The 21,130-nt window shown below is 41.2% G+C and overlaps 1 protein-coding gene across 1 annotated transcript in view; it reads right to left on the reverse strand.

Moving 5' to 3' along the window:
- kiaa1549la (KIAA1549-like a) overlaps positions 1 to 21,130 on the reverse strand; it is a 248,641-nt gene that overhangs the window by 153,464 nt on the left and 74,047 nt on the right. The window contains exon 5 of the mRNA XM_078258059.1: positions 9,087 to 9,309. Coding sequence (XP_078114185.1) covers positions 9,087 to 9,309 — 223 coding nt within the window. The remainder of the gene's footprint in view (positions 1 to 9,086; positions 9,310 to 21,130) is intronic.

The raw sequence follows: 21,130 nt of genomic DNA on the forward strand, positions 1-21,130 counted from the left end.
ATTCAGTCACGGCTCTAACCGATCTGGAGGTGTAGTGATCAGCTTTAACAAGCTCCCTGTAGAAATTATGAATCATCGAGCTGATGGAGACGGACGCTGTTTGACGGTGGTAATGAAGGTTGGAAGTCAGTTTTTTATAATAGCCAATGTTTATGGCTGTAACAATGATCGACAAAACAAAAAAACTGATGGATAATATTACAAATGTGATTTCAGAGTTTAAAGTATTGTACCCTACGGATTATATCTCAGTAGGAGGTGACTGGAACATGACCCCAGATGAATGGGAGGATAGAATGCCGCCCTGGTTAAGGAAAATGAAGCGTAATGACATAGGAGAAAGTTTTATAATAGATCTGACTGATGCATGGAGAAGCCTTAATCCCGGGGTTAAACATAACTCATGGTTTAAGCCTAATGGAGGAAGCAAATCTAGAATTGACTATTGGTTGGTAAGCGATAATTTTTTTTTTTTACATATGTTGCACAAACTAAAATCTCTTTTTAAAGCGCCACTATCTGATCATTGTTTCATAAATGTAATTTTAGAACTCAGTGAGGGAAATCAGAAACATAGGGTATGGGAAGTGTAATTCCAGAATGTTACAAAATAAAGAATATTGCATTGATAGTTATTCTATAATGGATAATAAAAATGAGGATGCAATTGAAAGTAATATTGGTAAATGGGAATTTACTATATTTAAGATTAGATAATTCACCATACATTTTGCCATGAAAAAACAGGAAAAAATGGATTGAGGCAGGAGAAAATAACCCTTTGTATTTTGTTGTTTAGAAAAACAGACATCAATGAAACTCAATCACAAGCTAATGATAAATGGTCTGTAGAAAGCAAACATTTTAAAAGTATAAAAAAAGGAAATGTTTTCATTTTACTTTAAAATGTACTACTCAAAACATTCTGGCATAAAGGCTTTATGGTAAACTCAAGAATGTTATCCCATGAATTGAATTGAGTCCTTTAAGAATATGTAAATCAGATTTTAGAATTGAGGTATTGGATTCAGTTATTCTCAAGATGACGTTAAACAAATCTTCAGGGTCAGATGGGCTTACGACCAATTTCTATGAGTTCTTTTGGAAAGATGTAAGAAATATGTTATTCAAAGTACAACAAATAATACTGGCAGACGACAAAGTAGTAGTAGACAGAGTCATATACGTGGTGAACAATGTAAAGTGTAAAAAGAAGCTTGATTTAAGTATGAATTAGCTAGACTTTGACGTTTTTGCTTCAACGTAATTTATATGTGGTTTCAAGCCTGTGTTCAAATATTGTATCATTATTATTATTCACAGTTTAAACAGTTTGATGCAAGTACCAACAACAATAACCTGAGGTAAGAACTAACTGAAGCACTGAGAAAGAGCTGGGGAAAGAGAAATGATTAAGAAACTCTACAACAATCTACTTAATCAAGCTGTATCTGGAATCTGTATCTGGGGCTGTGATTTTGGTATTCAACGTATGACTCTAGATAGATGGCTATGCCTGTGTGGCTGGGCTGATGAACTTAAGCAGTGTGACAGAAAAAAAGGATTATCGCCACTATCTAGAATGAGAACAACTTAAAGAGTAAGTATCTGTCAGCATCACAAAGTTCCGCACTGGGGAGGAACAGGGTAAACAATATTGAGTCCATCATCTGTCTTTCTCCGCTCTATTTTAAAAAACTCTAAAAAGGACTGGGATAGGAGATGTGGACATTATGGAACATTATTCTGACATAAATTCAAACGTTGGTGCTTATGAGCGCAGGCTACATCTTCAAAAGAAAAAGAGACTCTACATCCTTCCCTAGTCTCATAGTCGGCAACAAATTGTAGGCACAAACAGTGTTGACCCAGTTGATAATCTTATGCAAATTGTGCTGTGGATGGTGAACTGGCATATACTGTGTATTTATGGTTTATGAGCTGAACAAGCCAGAAATGGATTTTAATTTTTGTGTCCAAAATATTCCCACTCTATACCCAGCTGCACACTAACATGGGAGTAGCCTTAACTGCAGTATACATCAAACTACAAGGAATTAATATGTAATTTGGCCATTTACCAAAGATTAGTTGGTATTACAGAAAACCGATGAGGACACAGCAGAAGTAATAGTTGTTTCCCATTGGTGATTAAAGCCACTCGGTTTAGGATTTGAAAATGTTGAACTACGATGCCACCCAGTGGTAGTATGCTGTAGGGTTGGGCGTTATCAAGGTATATGAAGGGCCCTATTTTGACGATCTAAGCGTACGGCGTGAAGAGCCTGGCGCAGGTGCGTTTAGGGCATGTACGAATCCACCTTTGCTAGTTTAACAGCAGAAGAAAGGGTCCGTGCGCCAGGCGCATCGTTCAAAAGGGTTGTACTTAGTGTCTTAACCAATCATAGGTGTGTTTTGGGCGTAACATGCAATAAACCAGAGTGTCATCTCCCATTCCCTTTAAAAGCCAGGCGCGTTTGTACATTGGCGCATTGCTATTATGATGCCGGATTTGCTGAGCAGGATAGAGATTTTCATGAGACGGCTTGTGCGTGAAGTGTAAGCGCGCGAGCAGTATATGATCATATCATACTACTTTTTCATAATATTTAAATTTTTTTCTCTTTTGTTTGTGTGCTGCTTATGCGTCCCTGTCTGTGTGTAACAAGCATAGTGTGTGCGCGCTGTGCACAAGCCTAGGCACATTTTACAACACAGTCTCACTCCCTACTCGTTAAATGTATGAGGCATGGTCAAGGACCCCTGGTGTTAATTTTCAGCGCCAGGGAGGTAACCGTTGTGTTATTTTTCGACGAGGGGGTCCGTCAGATAGACATTCATGTTAATCCCTCACCGTCAGATATCGACGAAAGAAAAAACACGCCCCCTTAACTCGAAATCTGTGACAGTTTTATTATTGGTATTTTTAGCCCAATAACCGCTGTTTTAATCAACATTATTCACGAGATATTATCACGTTTATATGTATTTCTTTTAATGTTATTATTTCTGTCTATTTCGGCCAGGGAAGCTGGGTTGCTTTTTTGTTCATTTATATTTTTAAAACTATAACGCTAGATCTATCGACATTTATTTAGATGTTATCATGGTATTCATTTCTTTATTTTTATAATATTATTTCAGTCTTATTATTAAGTCTATTAGTCGGCCATGAGTGGGCTCCATTCCATTTCAGATTGCCGCCGCCCGCCGGCCGGCCGAGCCCAACATACATGAGACAAATACATGAAACTGTATTTTATTATTAATATCTTCATTGTTTACGTCCTCAAATACAACGTTAGACAAAAACATAAATATTACGAATATTATGTATTTTTATCTTCTTATCCGCTGAGCGGGATGTACTGCGTCACTTCTGGAGTATTCCACGGATTCGTTTAAAGGTTTTATTACATTGCATAAACTTACTGGAACAAAGCTGAGCAACCTGTTGTTGCTGGTGATAAAAACACTGAGTGAGTATGTATGTATGTATGTATGTATGTATGTATGTATGTATGTATGTACGTACGTACAAACACACACACATTGAAGCAATACTGTCGTTAAAACATGCTGATCGCTGTCCGATTCTGTGAATGAATGCCCGCATTGCATTGTGGGATATCGGCTTTGAATGTGTCTAGCTCGGATCATATCGTAATGTTCTGTATTACAGCATACGGTAATATTTCACCGGTAATAAGACCGAAATAATATTATTAAAATAAAGAAATGAATACCATGATAACATCTAAATAAATGTTGATAGATCTAGCGTTAGTTTTAAAAATATAAATAAACAAAAAAGCAACCCAGCTTCCCTGGCCAAAATAGACCGAAATAATGACATGAAAAGAAATGCATATAAACCATGATAATATCTCGTGAATAATGTTGATTAAAACAGCGGTTATTGGGCTAAAAATACCAATAATAAAACTGTCACAGATTTCGAGTTAAGGGGGACGTGTTTTTTTCCCTTTCGTCTATATTTGACGGTGAGGGATTAACGTGACGGACCCCCTCGTCGAAAAATAACGCAACGGTTACCTCACTAGCGTTGAAAATTAATGCCAGGGGTCCTTGACCATGCGTCATACATTTGACGAGTAGGGAGTGAGACTGTGTTGCATTTTACTAATGCGCTGTTAACCATAAGGGCATTTTTAGATATCTTCTTGAATTCTACTTTTAAGGGTATTTGCATGTAGCCTGATCCCCATTTGTTTCATATCAAAATGTTCAGAACAAACTCAGCTTTCTGTATAGTGACGCCCTAAAGCGGAAATATTTCCCAAATCTCTTGTGAAAACATACACTCAATTGTTTTGGTGATTGAAATGAGTTTATAAAAGTCTTGGGTTCACAAAAGTAGCGTAATATATTAAAATAGTAAATAAATATCTAAAATTACATTTTGTAATATCGCTTTTAGAGTAGGAGTGTTGTCAAACATCACTTGGACTCGCCGGTGTGTCTTTTGTCCTCAGAGGGTTAAAATAACAATGAAATGCTGCGTTATTGACTTTGACTAGGTTTTTGTTGGTCAATGGCCCGATCACATTCCACTGCCTCAAGATTGCAATACGCCAAGAATGCACCTGTACACACCTCATGGTAAGACCAGCACGCCCATGGGTGCACAGATGGGCACATGTGCATTTGCCATTTAAATGACATGGGTGGGATGCTATTGGGTTAATCCCTCACACATGCTCAGTCGTGAAGATTTCTTTTGCGCCCTAGTGCCCAGCACGGGCCTCTTACGTCCACAGTTACTGTATATTACAACTGATAGACCAGAGATCTGCTCCCTATTTTTCTTCAGCAACAAGCAGTTTGAAGACTTCGAAGAACAGCGGTGTCCGCCCATGTACCGACTGACGGACTGCCTAAATCCTGCCGCCGGATCTCCACCCGAGCTGCAGGCTGGCACCCTGCCGGCCACCGGCAGTTCTGCGCCCGCTTACCATGGGAGGAACTGAAGCGGCAGGCAATGACAGCCGGGCAGACAGTCGGGTAAGGTAAGGATACCACCAGCGGCAACACCCAGACATCCCGGAAGGGGATCTCTTTGGCGGAGACGAGTCCGCTGACTCAGTCCCCCAAAGACGGTTCTCTTGCCGGCTCTCCCTCCTCTCTGTTGGGAGAACTGGAGCCCGAAACAGCAGAGGATTACGGAGCCCCACCACTCAGCTGTCTCCGTTCCAGAAGGGGAGCACCACACCAGCGGCATTTTCTCCTCCGCAGCGGGTGGGCTCCCTGCTGTACGGTAGGTGGTGGAGGGGATGTGGAAACACACCTCCTGGAGAACAGCGCCTTGACCACAACAGCGGCACCAAGATGTCAGCTCGAGGAGACGGCACCCCGCGGACTGCGGCTGCACCTCTCCAAGCCCTGGCTCCAACTCCACCTACCGACGGCGTGGCCATAAGGCCCAGTGGGCAGCACCCACCTGGTCCAATCCACTCGCAAACAGCAACAGTGACGGGGCACCAGGAACACATGTCTCACTCCAGCTGAGAGATGGAAACATAACGGCACTTTTAAGGGCCACACAGTTTCCCCTAAGAGCAGTTTTCCTCTCAGTCAGTCCGCGTTTGTCCCTTCTGAGCATCTTGCGGCCACTGAGACACACATTCCCCTCACGCACACGTGGACAGGCTCGCCGCCACGTTCATGTGCAGTACGCAGGTGGAGCCAGCCATTGTGTCAGAATTAACAGGCGCAAACATCCATTCAGAGTGCGTGTTGATAGCCTACCCAGTTATTCTCCACCTCGCAGCTGATTATGCGGCTTGTGAGAAACAAACTACCCCTTCACACAGTGGCAGCAGGGCATGATACTCACTGCTATGTAAACAGACAACACACAGACATGCTCGTGCCCGCTCTTGAGACGCTAAGTTGTGTGGAGAAGCATGTTACCCATAATGAACACATGAATGTTGAAGCTAATCACAAACGGCTATACGCTTCAATTTGCCAGTCCTTCAGTTCTTACTGGCATGGTAAAAAACTATCATGCTATCTCAAGTTCAGATAACGGCTCCGATGCCTTGCACACATGTGGTGCCGCAGGCGGAGCCCGGTCACTCCCTCACTGTGTAAACAGCGGGAGCAAGCACCCACTCAGAATGTGCGGTGCCACACAGCCACTCCTCACCCATCCATTTATGTTACGACCTGATGTCTAGGGGTAAACCGGACGCAACATAATGTGCGCCCCCCCCCCACTCTTCCCACTCCCAAACATGGCCAGGACAAAGAATTGCAAAGTAGCAGTTTCTGTTTATTTCGGAGATGAGGCCCCAACATAACAAACAAAACAATTCTAAAAAGGCAAACTAAACTTTTCTAAACCAAAACAAAATGTAAAGAAAAGATAAAGCTCTAACCTAAGCTTCTGATAACAAAACAGGAGAAAAAGGGAACAAATCAAATAGGACTTCTCACTCCTACCAAACTGCTACTAGCAAAATATGACAAAGAAAAACATATTCACAGCTAAAACAAAATGGCTGAAGGATAACCAATCCGAAAGCTCAAAACCACCATTTTGACTGAAGGCTGTTTACACTACTCACAACAACTTGAACACAAGACACAGATTTACACAGGCACATGTTGGGAATGGCAGAGTGAAGAGAGAGCCAGAGTTCCTGTCCAATGAGGTACAGAACCTACATTGTGTCCCCTGCCCCTCCTGTTAACTTACCTCAAAACATTGGTGGATAATGATTTGTCATCCTGCCACGAAGGCTATGGGGAGAGGTCGGTTTTCGCACACCCCCTGGTGAAGCGTTTTTTTGAAGGGGGTCAGACAACAGAAACCTGCTGTGTGTTCTCTCACACTTCAATGGGATTTAACCCTGGTGCTCAGAGCTCTGGGGAAGCCTCCTTTCGAGCCTCTAGCACAAGTCTCTCTCAGGATGCGGTCACTGAAAACAGCGCTCCTCCTCGCCTTGATGTTGGCTAAGAGAGTGAATGATTTATGCGCGCTGGCGGTTTCACCGTCCTGACTTTCCATTAGAGGGGACGGGAGTGCGGCTACTTTACAACCAAATCCTTCATTTACACCGAAAGTTTTAACAAACTTTTCTTGGTCAAGGATGTTTTCCCTTGAGGGTTTTTTCCCTCCGCCGCATAACAGGACGCGTCTCACCGACTTGCCCGATGCACGAGTTATCTCAGTATGTTTTACGCACAGCAGACATCAGATGAACACAGCAGCTGTTTGTTCACTACAGAGAGCACTCCCAAGGTGCGGCTCTTTCAAGGCAGCAGCTGTCTCACTGGCTGTGTGAAGCTATCACCCAAGCCTACAGCACGGAGGGAGTGAAACCCCCTCAGGGCATCTGGGCACACTCTACGAGAGCGCTATCAGCGTCCGCGGCCCTCCTCAGAGGCATGACGGTGGCTGACATCTGCGCAGCAGCCTAATGGGCATCCCAGTGCCCGTTCATCCATTTTTATCTGCGTGATGTGTCTGAGTCCTCCATGACTCACTTGGTCCTATCCACACTTGACAGCAAATGATGCGATGTTGGATGTGGTTTGCTGCTGTCTCCATCCCTCCTACACTTGAGTGGCTGTGAGGAATGCGGGTTTTATGCAGTTCTTAATTGTGATATTAATTTTTTATCATTAGAAAGCACTTTCACAATCATGACATGGGCCTTACGATCGGTAATAGGCCAATTCATAATCATGACAGGTTTGTTATAAAAAAATAATCAAAATTGAAAAATCAAATAGTTTGATACATTAAAACTTGTTCAGTGCAACTAGAAGAGGAAATAGTCTATGTTCTACTTGTGGACCTTGTGTCGCAGGTGGCATTGACTACATCAGCTTCGCCACTGACCCAATAGCAACAGCTCTTAGAGAGGGCGAAGCCTATACGAAATAGAACGATAGTTATGTATTGTAACTCCAGATTCTGTGAGTATATGCATAGCCCTCTAAGATCCGGGTCACCTGCTTCACGAACATTGGCTGAAGAAAAATGCTGATGTTGGGAGCAGATCTCTGGTCTCGCAGTTGTAATATACAGTAACTGCAGATATAAGAGAGGCCCGTGCTGGGCACTAGGGCGCGAAATAAATCTTCACGACTGCACATGCGCGAGGGATAAACCCAATAGCAACAGCTCTTAGAGGGCTATGCCTATACTCATAGAATCTGGAGTTACAATACGTAACTATTGTTCTGTTTTGGTCTCCAACAACTCCTGAGAAAAGTATCCTGAGAAAAGCTAAATGCTGCTCGATGTCCACTAGCTAAAAGCTAACTTTGTGTGCTGTTTGGTGCTGGGCAGGTGTACAGTGGGTTAATTAGACTTGTTTTACTAAAAACAGCTACCTGATGCTGCTGGAAACAAGGCTGAAAGCAAGAGTGAACCAAAACAATGAGCTGAAAAACACTACAAAAATCAACTTATTCATTAGTGCAGCTTGAAATGAAAAGAAATGTTTTCGTAAATAATTTTGTAAAGAAAAAAGTACACATAGTGGCTGTAATTCAATCAGTAACAGTAAAAAAATATTTCTAGTAAGCTGAATCGCACCAACATTAAATAAAAAAAAAACAATTATTAGTTTAGAAAAGTAATGGGTTTCCAATCTGCACATGCATCTTTTAAATAGCAAAATTGTTAATAGCACTGATTTTATTGTTCCCACAATACTCAATTTAGCATACATGCGCTGAAATGTGTTTAAGAGGCTTAAGAGGCTGACTAAATGAATGGACCAATTTGCCTTTGCTCTGCAATCATGGGAGTTTGTATGGGATTTAGGGTATCAGAAGAGTAAAGGAGATCAGACATGTAATCAGAATTTTCTAATTTTGTCTCTGCTCTACTCTTCGCCTGTGTCTCCCTCCCTGTACGCTCATTGTATTTTCTCTCTCTCTGCTCTCCTTCTGCTCATATTCTCTCCCTCCTCTCTGCATATCTCTAACCACTCTTCTATTACTATTCGCTATTATTTATGCTTTTAAACTCCACCAGAATTAACATTTTTTTTTTAGATTCTGTTATGTTAAGGTTTATCTCATTTTCCATCAGGTTTCATCACCTGTTTTCAGCTGCAGGTGAATGCTTGGAGCGGGCACCCAGGTTGCCACAGGAACCAGAACTGCCTTAACCAATGGAGTGTGCTGCCTGATGTCCGAGAGGAGCTTGTCAAAACCGTAAACATGCAGTGCCTCAACCACCAAGGAGGTAATGTAGACAGTTTTGCCGCTAGTCACGTAGTAACCCAACGTCACGTTGTGGGGGCTGCATTCACCGTGTTCCACCTGTGACAGAGAGGGAGAGAAAAAGAAAAAATTTAAGTTATAGCAATTGAAGTTTGTTTTTTTTACTTCACTTACATGCATTTCAAGTGAGGCTCTGTGCAGTACATGTATTAGAGGATTTGTGTTCTTTGGTTCTTCTTCCAGGCAAACAGCATCAGAGAAAAAAACAAAAACAAAAAACAAAAACAAAATCAGTGCTAGGTGATACTGGAGAGGAGGTGACAAGGTGCATCTTTTTCGAATACATGTTGTACTAGCTATGGGTTTGGAATACAAATATCTCGGACTAAGGATATTCATAATAGCGTTTTTTTATTAAAGCCAAAACTGCCGGGAGGGCATATTTTAGCTTTAGCCTTCAACAGTCATAAGTCAGACTAACGGTGTCCTGGAAAAATACATACAACTCATATTAGACTCATATTTCTGGAAACATACACCGCCCACCTTCCGCTACCCTCCACCTTCAACCACACTGAGCAGCTGTGCCTGTTGTTTCTATGGCTTATTCCTCATCCTCTCCTCTGTAAGTGTTAGCTGGCTGTCCCTGGCTTCTAGTAAAAACACATAATGTATTTGGTAACATCTGTAACTAATTCTGTGTACCATCCATAACTGCTGTTAGTTTTAAACACAAACCTGCCTAGGAATGATTTGTACAAACAGTTAGAGGTTTAGGGTTTGGATTTAAAATTGTCTATATTACACCAATATGGGTTGGTATATGTTCTTTTACATACATGTTTGAATAGCAATTATAAAATATGTATGTATTAGCTTAGAATAGTTTTACAGTGCAGTAGAACATTTATACAAGTGTGTTTTTATGTACAGCAGGTTTAAATGTTTTAAATGTAAAGACAATGGAGTAGAAGCACTGCTGGGTCTTTGGCTGGACACATACAGGTGCTCTTTGCAATATGCATTAAAATGACCAAAGCATTGCAACCGACATAGGTCTTCATCATGGTCATCGTAAGAAGTAGCTTGCACTCCTATATTGTGTTACACTAATCAGTGGAGTGGGAGTGTGGTTCTCTATCAATGTGCAAACCCATTGGTCAAAAACAAGGAAGTGATACATAATCAATAGAATGGAGAAAGAAGGAGGAGGGAAGGGGAGAAGAGGGGGAGGAAGTGGAGGAGGGAAGAGGGAGGAAGTATAGGAGAGAGAGAGGAGATGGTGGAAGGGGTCACCCATCATGTCAGGTGGAAGGTGAAGCTTGGATCCAAATGCAGTTAAAGAGATTTATTAAAGAACACACTTACTAGGAGCAATAATCCACACAGCTAGGAACTAAACGACAGCAAACATAATGAAATGATCCAACACCAGACAAAGACAACACAGAGACTAAATAAACCAGGTAACGAGGACTAACAAGGGTCAGGTGACACTAGGCTGGGCAAACAGGTGAAAGACATTAGGGCAATCACAAGGGAGGGAAAACTAAAGACTGGAAGTAAACTAGACAAGACAAGGGAGACAAGACAGACTTCAAAATAAAACAGGAAACAGAACTCACAATCGTGACACATCAATAGTTCCATATATTAAAATATAAATTATTTTCGCAATATGTAATATATTTCCTGTATTAAATCCAAAATGACCACACTGTGTCATCATATATTAAAGGTGCCCTGCCACACGTATTTCATTACTGTGTGGTAATGTCTACCATGGACTCTGTAACATTTTTTGGGGAAAAAATGCCTTGGTTACGTTGTTTCAAGCCATTCTAGCATGGTATAGAAAGCCTGCAGGAAGACTCAGCTCATTTTGTGCCAGTTCTCATTCATATTCAACGAGCTAAACTGCTTGACTCTGATTGGCTAACAGCTAGCCAATGAGAGCCTGGTTATCGGCATCCTTTACCCAGCACAACTGGGCGAGCTCATGAATAGTAATGAGCTCAGGCAACACCACGTCAGACTGACCAGCTTTTGAGGAGGTAGCAGTTCATTTTCACATTCACGACATAACACAAACACATTTGGACCTGACATATTTAAAAAAATACAAGTAAAAACGGTTTTGTGTGGCAGGGCACCTTTAAGGAAACATGCTTTTCTGACAACAATGCTATTGCCAGTATTTTCTCCTTTTAGATGTCCGTTCCGTGACGGAATGTCTGTTTGTGTTTTGGCTTGTGTGTTGGTATGAACTGCCCATTTTGACAGCCCGGCCTGGTTGCCAGATATACATGTAAAAACGCAAACCCAGCGCGCTACAGCCATGAAAGCAGCAAACAAATGAACGGGATCAACAAATATAGAATCTACCCAACCTAAAAAACCTTGCCATGTTTCTAAACAGTTGCATGACCAGAGACGTAATAAAACCTGGGTAAATATTGGAGATGTATTTGAAAGATGGAGACAGCTTAAAGCCCAAAAGGGCTAACTTCCTCCCGAACAGGTAAGCATTTAGCTTCAGGGTAATTTATCATGGCTACTAGGGTAGGGTTACTCACAAAAACAATTGAGACACGGCCGGTGAAGGGATCCTGACTGGTCCTGGCTAGCGCCACCATACTAACACACGATAACTGCTAACGTTACCGGAGGAACAGGCAAGCGAGCCATAGCTGTTTACAACCACCGACAGACCTATGACAGAAACTGCAAGTTTGACTTCCTCATAATGGAAACATGCAATTTAACTTTGGCAAAATAGCCGTGTAGCCTCTTCAGCGGCCTTAGCCGACAAACAATGAGTAATTTTTAGCCAAGAAAGTGTGTCTTTCAGTTGGTTATAGAGGACGGGGTGTTTTAGCGGTTGTTGCCGTAATTTTAAAAAGTGTGTGTTAAAGTGTTAAAGAAAGTGTGGCTGACAGTTGGGTAGAGAGGCCTGCGAGGTCATGATGTTTTAGCGGTTGTTGCAGTAGGAGCACAGGCTTTTACGATTGTCAACATAGCCAGCATCTAACAGTAGCTACTCTGCTGCACTGTGGAGTAATGTCTGGCTTTGTGAGACTATAGTCTAGCAACATTGTTGGATCAAGTGTTGTGATCAGTGTGTTAGGGTCACCATGTCCCGTTTGCACATGATGTAATGCCATAGCATAATCAACATTCCTTGTGCAGATGGCATTTGTATGTTCTTCAACTCTCTACAGCCTATATACAACATGTTTGGTGTGCAATTAGCAAAATGTCTCATTTGATATATGCGAGATGTGCTCACATCTTAAAACCATTAATACAATGATTAAAACTCCCACAATTAAAAGTTCCGAGGGGCTTTTTTTAGACAGGTTGTTCATATGGGAGGGGGAAGGTAGCTCGGTACTGCATTGTCTCTCAGGCCCGGTGCACGTCTAAATTAGAACATACTGTGAATAGTGGTTTGAGAGACACTTCACTCTGAAGAATGTGCCAATTGCGTTTAATGATGTTTCTTATTTGAGATTTATACTTATTTGCGTGTTCACTGTGTAGCATCACAAATACATTTTTGAAGACTGGTGTGGTTTCTTTTTGGTTCTGTTTTCTTTTTATGGATTTAGCTCTTTTAAGTGATTTTTTGACTATTTCTTTTGCGACCTCGTTCAGTTCATCAAACTCTTTCTCTGTGTCACATATACTTCTGAGTCATTGAAAGCTGAATGGAATGTTGTCTATAAGAGTTTTTGGATGGAACTATCTGCCCATAAGATTGTATTTCGATCCATGGTTGTTCAATGGATGGTAGTATTTAAGTCCACATCGTCATTAGTTTTTGTGATTTTCACATTTAGGAAATTTATTTTTCCTTTTTTGCTGTGCTCCAAAGATGGTTTCAGGCTCTTATTGATATTGTTCAAATATTTCTGAAATTCAAGTACTACATGATCTTCACATTGGATAAATAATTTTAGATTGTCTATTTTATAAATGTATTTAAAGCAATAAAGATAAAATAGTAAGATAGATAAAAAGATGATATAATGAATGAATGAATGAAGAAATTTATTTCAGACATATCAAAAATAAACCAAACAAAACATCACACAAAAAACCAACATAGACATGTCTGAAAAGGAGTAGGAAGAAGTATACACTTATTTAATCCTACCCCTTTTCCATAACTCAGTAAATTATTATTATTATTATTATTATTATTATTATTATTATTATTATTATTATTATTATTATTATTTCATTTAACACATATTTATATCTTATTCACAATTATCTCATGATATATAGCCTATATATATATATACTATACATACACACATATATACATACATATACACATACACACACACACACACACACACACACACACACATATACACACACACACACACACACACACACACACACACACATATAATCATACACATACGTCAATGAACACATATATTGCAGTTGTTAAAGCCCTCCTTTCATATAATTTTTGAAAATGATTGCTTTGTAACTTTTTTGGACTGGATTATGTTTGGACATTGCTTTAGTTCTGTGTACAGACCATTCCACAATTTCACACCACTGATTGTAATGCACAGATTTTTTATAGTCATGCGAACAGCTCAAACCTTTCATTTAAACTTATCCCTTAAATTATAACCCTCTCTGTCAAAAATGAACTTCTGAATATTACCTGTTAGTAGTCTGTTTTTAGCTTTATACATGATTTGTGCTTGAAACTTGAAATTCAACTACATCAATGAACTTTAAAACTCTGGAATGTAAAAACAGTAAGTGTTGGTGTGATCATAATATCCTGCTTTATGAACTGTTCTTATGGCTCTTTTTTGTAGTGTGATCAGTGGTTGCAGTGTGCTTTTATAGGTGTTCCCCCAGACCTCCACACAGTAATTTAAATAAGGTAAAACCAGTGAACAATATAGAATATGCAGTGATTTGTGATCCAATACATGCTTTGCCTTACTCAGGACTGAGATGCGTCATGACACTTTAGGTTAAACGTGTTTTATATGAGGTTTCCAGCAGAGCTTGTGATCTATATATCTATATATCTATCTATGTATCACACCGAGAAATGTATTTACATATACTCTTTCAATAGTCACACTATCTATCTTAACATGAACTATATATAGCCCACATAAGGATCAATAAATACATATATTTATAACTACTGTGTTATCAAGGATTTATTGACTGTTTATTCTCCAGTTATGGATACTTCATAATTGACAATTCACAATTGTTGACAAATAAATTGTTAACAATAAAAAATGTCTTATATGTCTGTTTCCAGCTACACTATAGTGTGTTACTGCATTATAAAGAATTTATTATTTGTTTATTAGTCTATATGGACGATGTTTCACTTCCGGGATTGTTCAGGTGCCACTGGAAATTCCACCGGATGTCGCTCATTTCGGCCGAATGTCCGTTACCTTCCACTTTCTTTGTGTTGGCATTTTAAAATCCGATGGATTTCTGAGGACTGTGGTTAACTGTTCCTCAGATCTCTGCAGGGTAAATCCAGACAGCTAGCTAGACTATCTGTCCAATCTGAGTTTTCTGTTGCACGACTGAAAAAACCTTTGAACATACACATATTCCGCCAAAACAACAGCGTTGCTTCGTCCGGTGCTTAGCGCCGCCCAAGACAATTGTGATTGGTTTAAAGAAATGACAATAAACCAGAGCACGTTTTTCTCCCATCCCGTAATGCTGTGTGGACTAGCCAGACCCTCCTCTGTAGCACTGTGGAGGAAAGTCTGGTAATGCGAGACTAATGCAGGAGGCTGAAATGAAGTGGAACCCATTTTGAATTCCTCACGCACCCTGCAGAAGCTGCATGGTTTTTATTTCACTTTTGTTTTGCATACCTAAAAAAAGAAACGTTGCCCTCTGCTGTCACTACTTTCTACCTGCCAACATTTTAAAGCTGTAAAACTGGCCAATTGTGCAATCAATTAACCACACTGCTAATTTCATGCTGTTTGACAATCCCTAAATGTTGGCTGCTAAAGCCAACATTTGCACATCAACAGTGCCTCAAAACACAGCCTACATATCACAGTTTAAAGCTCTAGCCAATTTTATACCTTACTGTTGCTGCTGCTGTCTCTCAATAGACTGATCCAGGTTGCCAAATGGTAGTCTACATTATCTGATGGAGAGGAGGAGAACTGTGTGTGCGTGTGCGTGTGCATGTGCGTGTGCGTGTGCGTGTGTGTGTGGCAGGGGGTAGATGAAAGAGGACTGGAGCTTAGAGACACTGAGTCACTCCCAGTGCGGGCGCACAAACAACTGGATGAAATTAGAAAATGCAGGCAGATGAAGACAGAAAACAGACAGAGATGAAGAGAGGCAGGTGGACAGACAGAGATGCGTGCAGGCAGGGCAGGCACAACAACAGACAGGCGAGATAGACAGGTTGGCAGAAAATCTATCGACTTAAACCGAGGAAGCAATCAGATAGGAGATGGAGGAGGGGAGCAATATCGAGAAACAGCCTACAAAGGAGGCTAGAGAAGGCGAGAGAGTGATTGTTTGAAAAGAGACAGAGAAGGTAAAGATGAAATAGAAATAGACTGGGTTGAAGGAGGTTGAAGGAACATAAGATAGATTAGGCAAATCAAAACAAAGACAAAAATGATCCGCAACAGATTAGAAAGATCACTTGACTGCACTGCTATCAAGCAGGAAGAAAGATAATAATAGTTTAATGTAGCAGAATAGTAGCAAGTGTTACTAATTAATAATCAATTAATACCCAAAATATATGATGATAACTAATAACTTAAAATTATTAATCATAAACACATACATTTGTACCGCAGATCAGTCGCATAGCCAGTAATGGACCTGGGTGGCACTGGCCCACTCACATTACTCACTGGCCCACCAAGTTTGATCAAAATACATTTTGCTATAAAAAATATTCAAATGTATGTAAGAAAAGAAATAAATATAAACTTGACATATTGTTGACTGTGTGTGGAAGCCACTGGAATTGGTTGCTATTAGTTCAGACAGGCAGACTCTCTGGGCTGCCTTCAACCAGCTAGCTAGCTGGCTTTTCAGCCGATGTAACGTTACCGTCACAACATTGGCTAAACAAAGTTCTTTATGGTGTTATTTAAAGGAGGAGCTTTTCTTGGAAGAGGTATGGACCTTTTTCTTGTTTGGAATAAACTGTAAATAAGGACATGCTTTTCTGTAAAATGTGCAGACATTTTCCCAGTGGAACTGACAGCCCATTTGCAAAAGAGGTGTATTGTTTGAGTGTAGTGTTCTTTCTTAAAAGAAAAAAAGAAAAACTCCGGCACTCACAGATACTAAACAGGCACACAAATGAATAAACAACTAAAGAACTGATGTTTAAAGGCAGGGTTGATAATGTTGATAAGTTAGCAAGATTTGAAAGTAGCATCTCCTCAGGGCTCCATCTAACCCCTCCCCCTGCCCTCGGGGCTCCGACCCACACACAGACGTGCACGAGCACCGCTGCCTCGTTGCTTCAGAGTGGAGCAGAGAAAGGAATTTTACTTTATGTCTCATTCACTAGTAAGCAAACACCTAATATTATGATACTGAATGTTTAAAAAAAAAACATGAGGGAGATCACGTGACCAACAGCCAACAAGCTAGGGCTCTCATATCCACCTCCGCGTTTCACTGAATAACCAGGTCTATTACTTTTTCTTCGACGCCAAATCGTTTTATCTGATATCACAGTGACTCAGTGAATTGCCTGCAAGTGTGAGAAAACCGGTCCCGTTGTCGTCTAAGCTACATACTCGGAAACAAAAATCTGCAAACATGGCGGCGGCTAACAGAGCGATGGCTAACATAGCGTCTAATGCTAGCGCATTCCCGAACATAGAGGACTTGATTGCTCAGGTCTTGGAAAAACAACAAAGTGTGCTTGAATCAGTGGTTTACAATGCAATAAAGGGAGCGCTAACGGAAATGAATGCCTCGCTGCAACACATCAGGGCAGAGCTTGAGACGAAGGGAACTTGCGTGCGTGCGTGATCTGATACAACCTGACTGCAGCGCATTCACGACCCAGCAGGATCGGGCGCTTGAAGGAGCACAACACGAGATAAATGCTATGGGCCCCCCGGACCTGCTCATCCACCCGGCCACCCTGAGAGTGACCCACGGAAGGAGAGAGTTCGCCTTCACTGCAGCCACAGATGCGGACGTTTTCTGTCGGGAGCTGGATGTGGAGGATGACGCGACATCAACACGGGCCGCTTCGCCCCGGGGCCTGTTGCCGACAACAGTGCCGGAGGACGGTGGGGGGACTTCGCGTCTGGTGCTGGAGCCGGCGGCGGGGCCGAGGCTGGCGGGGCCGAGGCTGGTGGGGCCGAGGCTGGCGGACCCAGCAGCTGTGGACTAGCGGTGTCTGGGCTACCGTGCTAAATTTGTCTCGAGGACACTGTATGTAAGTTTTGGAGCCAAGCTTTAAAGGAACATTTAAAAAATATGATGGATGTTGACCGTCCAGTTTATAATCTGTTTATTACTCCAACCAGGTTGGTGTGTTTTTCACATAGCTTATTTCAGAATTTGATAGCTGGTTGAGACCTAGTTCTAAGGTTTTTGTAACACCGTTCATGTTTAGCATACATAACATAAACCTGTTTCAACATACCTGTGACTTTACACAGGAGGGGTAATTGTGGGCTGGAGTTTGCTGGAGCCGCATTTGATGAGGCCACGTATCTTGCAGATAGGGGTTGGGGTCTGCGGTCTCAGAGGGTTATTTATGTTTTTACCACACTTTGCTCAGAGCTAACAGTTCACCCGTTGCTACAACTTTATCAGTGAATTCCGGTAGGGTACTCGAGAGATGTGTGCGTGCAAATTTTGAAGATGGATGAGCTTTCAATCCTTTCAGTTAACATCAGGGGGCTAAACGGGCCGATCAAACAAGCTAAATTCCTGGACTATTTAAGAAGGAAGAACATAGATGTGGCGCTTATACAAGAATCACATTTACTTAAAAGAGATGTAAATCGTCTACAAAATAAATACTTCAAGGTTGCTGCCTCATCTGGTGACAACACCAAAACCAAGGGCTCCATTGTGTTGCTGTCACGGAAATGCGCACTCACCCTAGACAAAAGTAGTAAAGACCTATCAGGCAGGATATCTTATATTTGTACCACGACAAGGAGTAGGAAAATAGCCTTTGTTTCAGTATATGCACCGTCTACATATGATGAAAGTTTTTTCCCGCGCCTAACCAATGAATTGCTTTCTCTCAATGAATATTCACTAATTATAGGGGGAGACATGAATGCAGTACTAGATTTAAATCAGGACAGATCAGGGGTCAATCACACAAAAACCCCAAAAATAATATTAGACATGTTAAGAGCAGTTGTGGAATCCCACCATCTTACAGATATATGGAGGATGCACAACCCTACTAGCAAGGATTACACTTTCTTTTCCACACGTCACCTCACCCACTCCCGCATTGATTATACTTTGTGCTCCAGTGAGCTTAAGGCAATGTTCCACACGATAGCAATAGAACCAGCAATTCTGTCCAATCACAATGCGCTGATAACCACATTCCATTGTGATATGTTAGGAGAAAGATCTAGGAGATCGCAATTTAATAATTTCCTTCTCCAGAATACAGCTTTTGATGCAGAATTTAGAGCCAAACTGGCTGAGTTTATATCAATCAATACCGACTCAGTTTCTGACCCTGCATTTATCTGGCAGGCAACTAAAGGATTTATTAGAGATTTCACACCTTCCTTCGTGGTCAACTTGAAGAGGAAAAGAGAGGCAAGGATTGCGGAGTTGGAAGAATGCTGTAAATCTTTAGAGCAGTCTTGTTTTTCTAAATCTACCATACTCTTCTAGTCACAAGTCGAACAGAGCTAAATGATCTGCTAAGAAGGAGAGCTTAATTCATAATGCACAGAGTGAGGCAAAATTATTATTTTAATGGCTGTAAACCAAGCAAATTGCTTGCTCTGAAAGTAAAACAAAGCGAATCCAGAGCAACTATCAACAGCATCCGCACAGATCGAGGTATCTCAACAAATCCTAAGGATATCAGCGCCACTTTTCAATCCTTCTATTCAAAGTTGTATGAGTCCTACTGCAACCCAGATCTGACACAGCACCAGAAGTTCCTAAAAGAACTAAACCTGCCTCTTATTGTCTCAGAGGAGGCAGAAGAACTGGGTCGAACTTCAATCAGCATTAAAAACAGTTAAAAAAGGGAAAACACCAGGGTTGGATGGAATTCCATCAGAACTTCTTCTACAGTATTTTGACATATTAGGACCTACCATTTTACAAGCTTTAACTTCAGCCATAGAGAAGGGTACTTTCCACCAACAAACCAACACTGTGCTAATTTCCATTATAATCAAAAATGGCAAAGATCTTATGGATTGCTCAAATTTCAGGCATATCAGCCTCATCGGGACTGATATTAAGCTTTATTACAAAGTCTTGGCTCTCCGCATAGAGCGCTTTATCGAGAAGCTAGTCCACCCCGACCAATAAGGTTTTATACCAAAGCGTCATGCTGCAGACAATGTACGCAGACTATTTCATGTAATAGAAGAAGCCAAAAACCTTGCAACAATGGCAGCAGTTTTATTAGTGGACGCGGAAAAGGCTTTCGACCGCCTAGAGTGGAACTACTTGTGAAAAGTACTTGAGAGGCTTGGTTTGGGGGCCAAATTCATTGACATGGTCCGTACTTTATATGTGAATCCCACGGCCATCGTCTCAACCAATGGCTTGCATTCTCAGCCATTTCCCATCGAGCGGGGCTTTTGACAGGGATGCCCGTTTTTCCCCCATGCTGTCTGCAATCTCTCTTGAACCGTTAGCCCAAGCCATAAGGCAAAAATAAAACCTGTAATGTCCAGATTAAATCCAATAGCAGCTCAATATCATTATTTGCAAATGATATTTTGTTGTACATCTCTGATCTTGAGGACTCTATTCCAAAAATTCTTAAGATCTTTTGGCTCAATCTCCAGCTATAAAATTAACTGGAATAAATCTAATCTTCTTTTATTGAACAACAGGCATGTGACATCAGCCATTAGTGTTACAATACCAACCCAAAGCAAAATTACATATTTGGGCATCACCATACACGCATCACTACAGCGAGTTGTCCAGGACAACTATGAAACTATATTAAGTAGTGTTCGAAGGGATCTGGCCAATTGGTCTGCGCTGCCTACATCACTATGGTCCAGGACTGCTGTTGTTAAAATGAATATAGTTCCTCGTGTCAAGTTCTTAAGTACAATGATCCCCTTACCCCCACCAATACATTTCTGGAAGAACCTTGATACCTTAATTCAGCAGTATATTTGGAATAATAAACAACCTAGGCTAAAATACTCTACCCTGCAATGTGGGACCCCTCATCTACAGTTCCATGGAGAGAAATAGAGCAAAACCTCACTGGAAGTCTAAGACTGCAAGACATTGCCTTTTCCGGTTGTGTGTCCAAAAAAGTGTATGCTAGCCTATGGCCCTATTATCACCAACTCATTGACCAACTTTAAACAGGTGGAGGAGCAACTACGCTACACCAATAAGTGGCATTTGAATACCCCAATATGGCACAATGCACACTTAATGTCTGGTAAAAAAAAAACCTTTGCTTGTAAGCAGTGGAGTGACAGAGGTATTTATACTTTAGACCAGCTTCAATTCAATGAGAAAGGTATGTTGAGTTTTGAAGACATGCTAGCTTTGAGGACCCCCAGGACATCCTTCTACTTTTATCTGTGCTTAAGATCAGCCCTAAAATGTTATGGAGTGCCATGGGGAAACAGCCTTGAGGCGTACCCAGTCATTAAATGGTTTGTTGATTTTCCTGTGAGAGGATTATTGTCCAATA

This window comes from Sander vitreus, chromosome 8 (assembly GCF_031162955.1).
Source record: "Sander vitreus isolate 19-12246 chromosome 8, sanVit1, whole genome shotgun sequence".
Classification (NCBI taxonomy): Eukaryota; Metazoa; Chordata; class Actinopteri; order Perciformes; family Percidae; genus Sander; species Sander vitreus.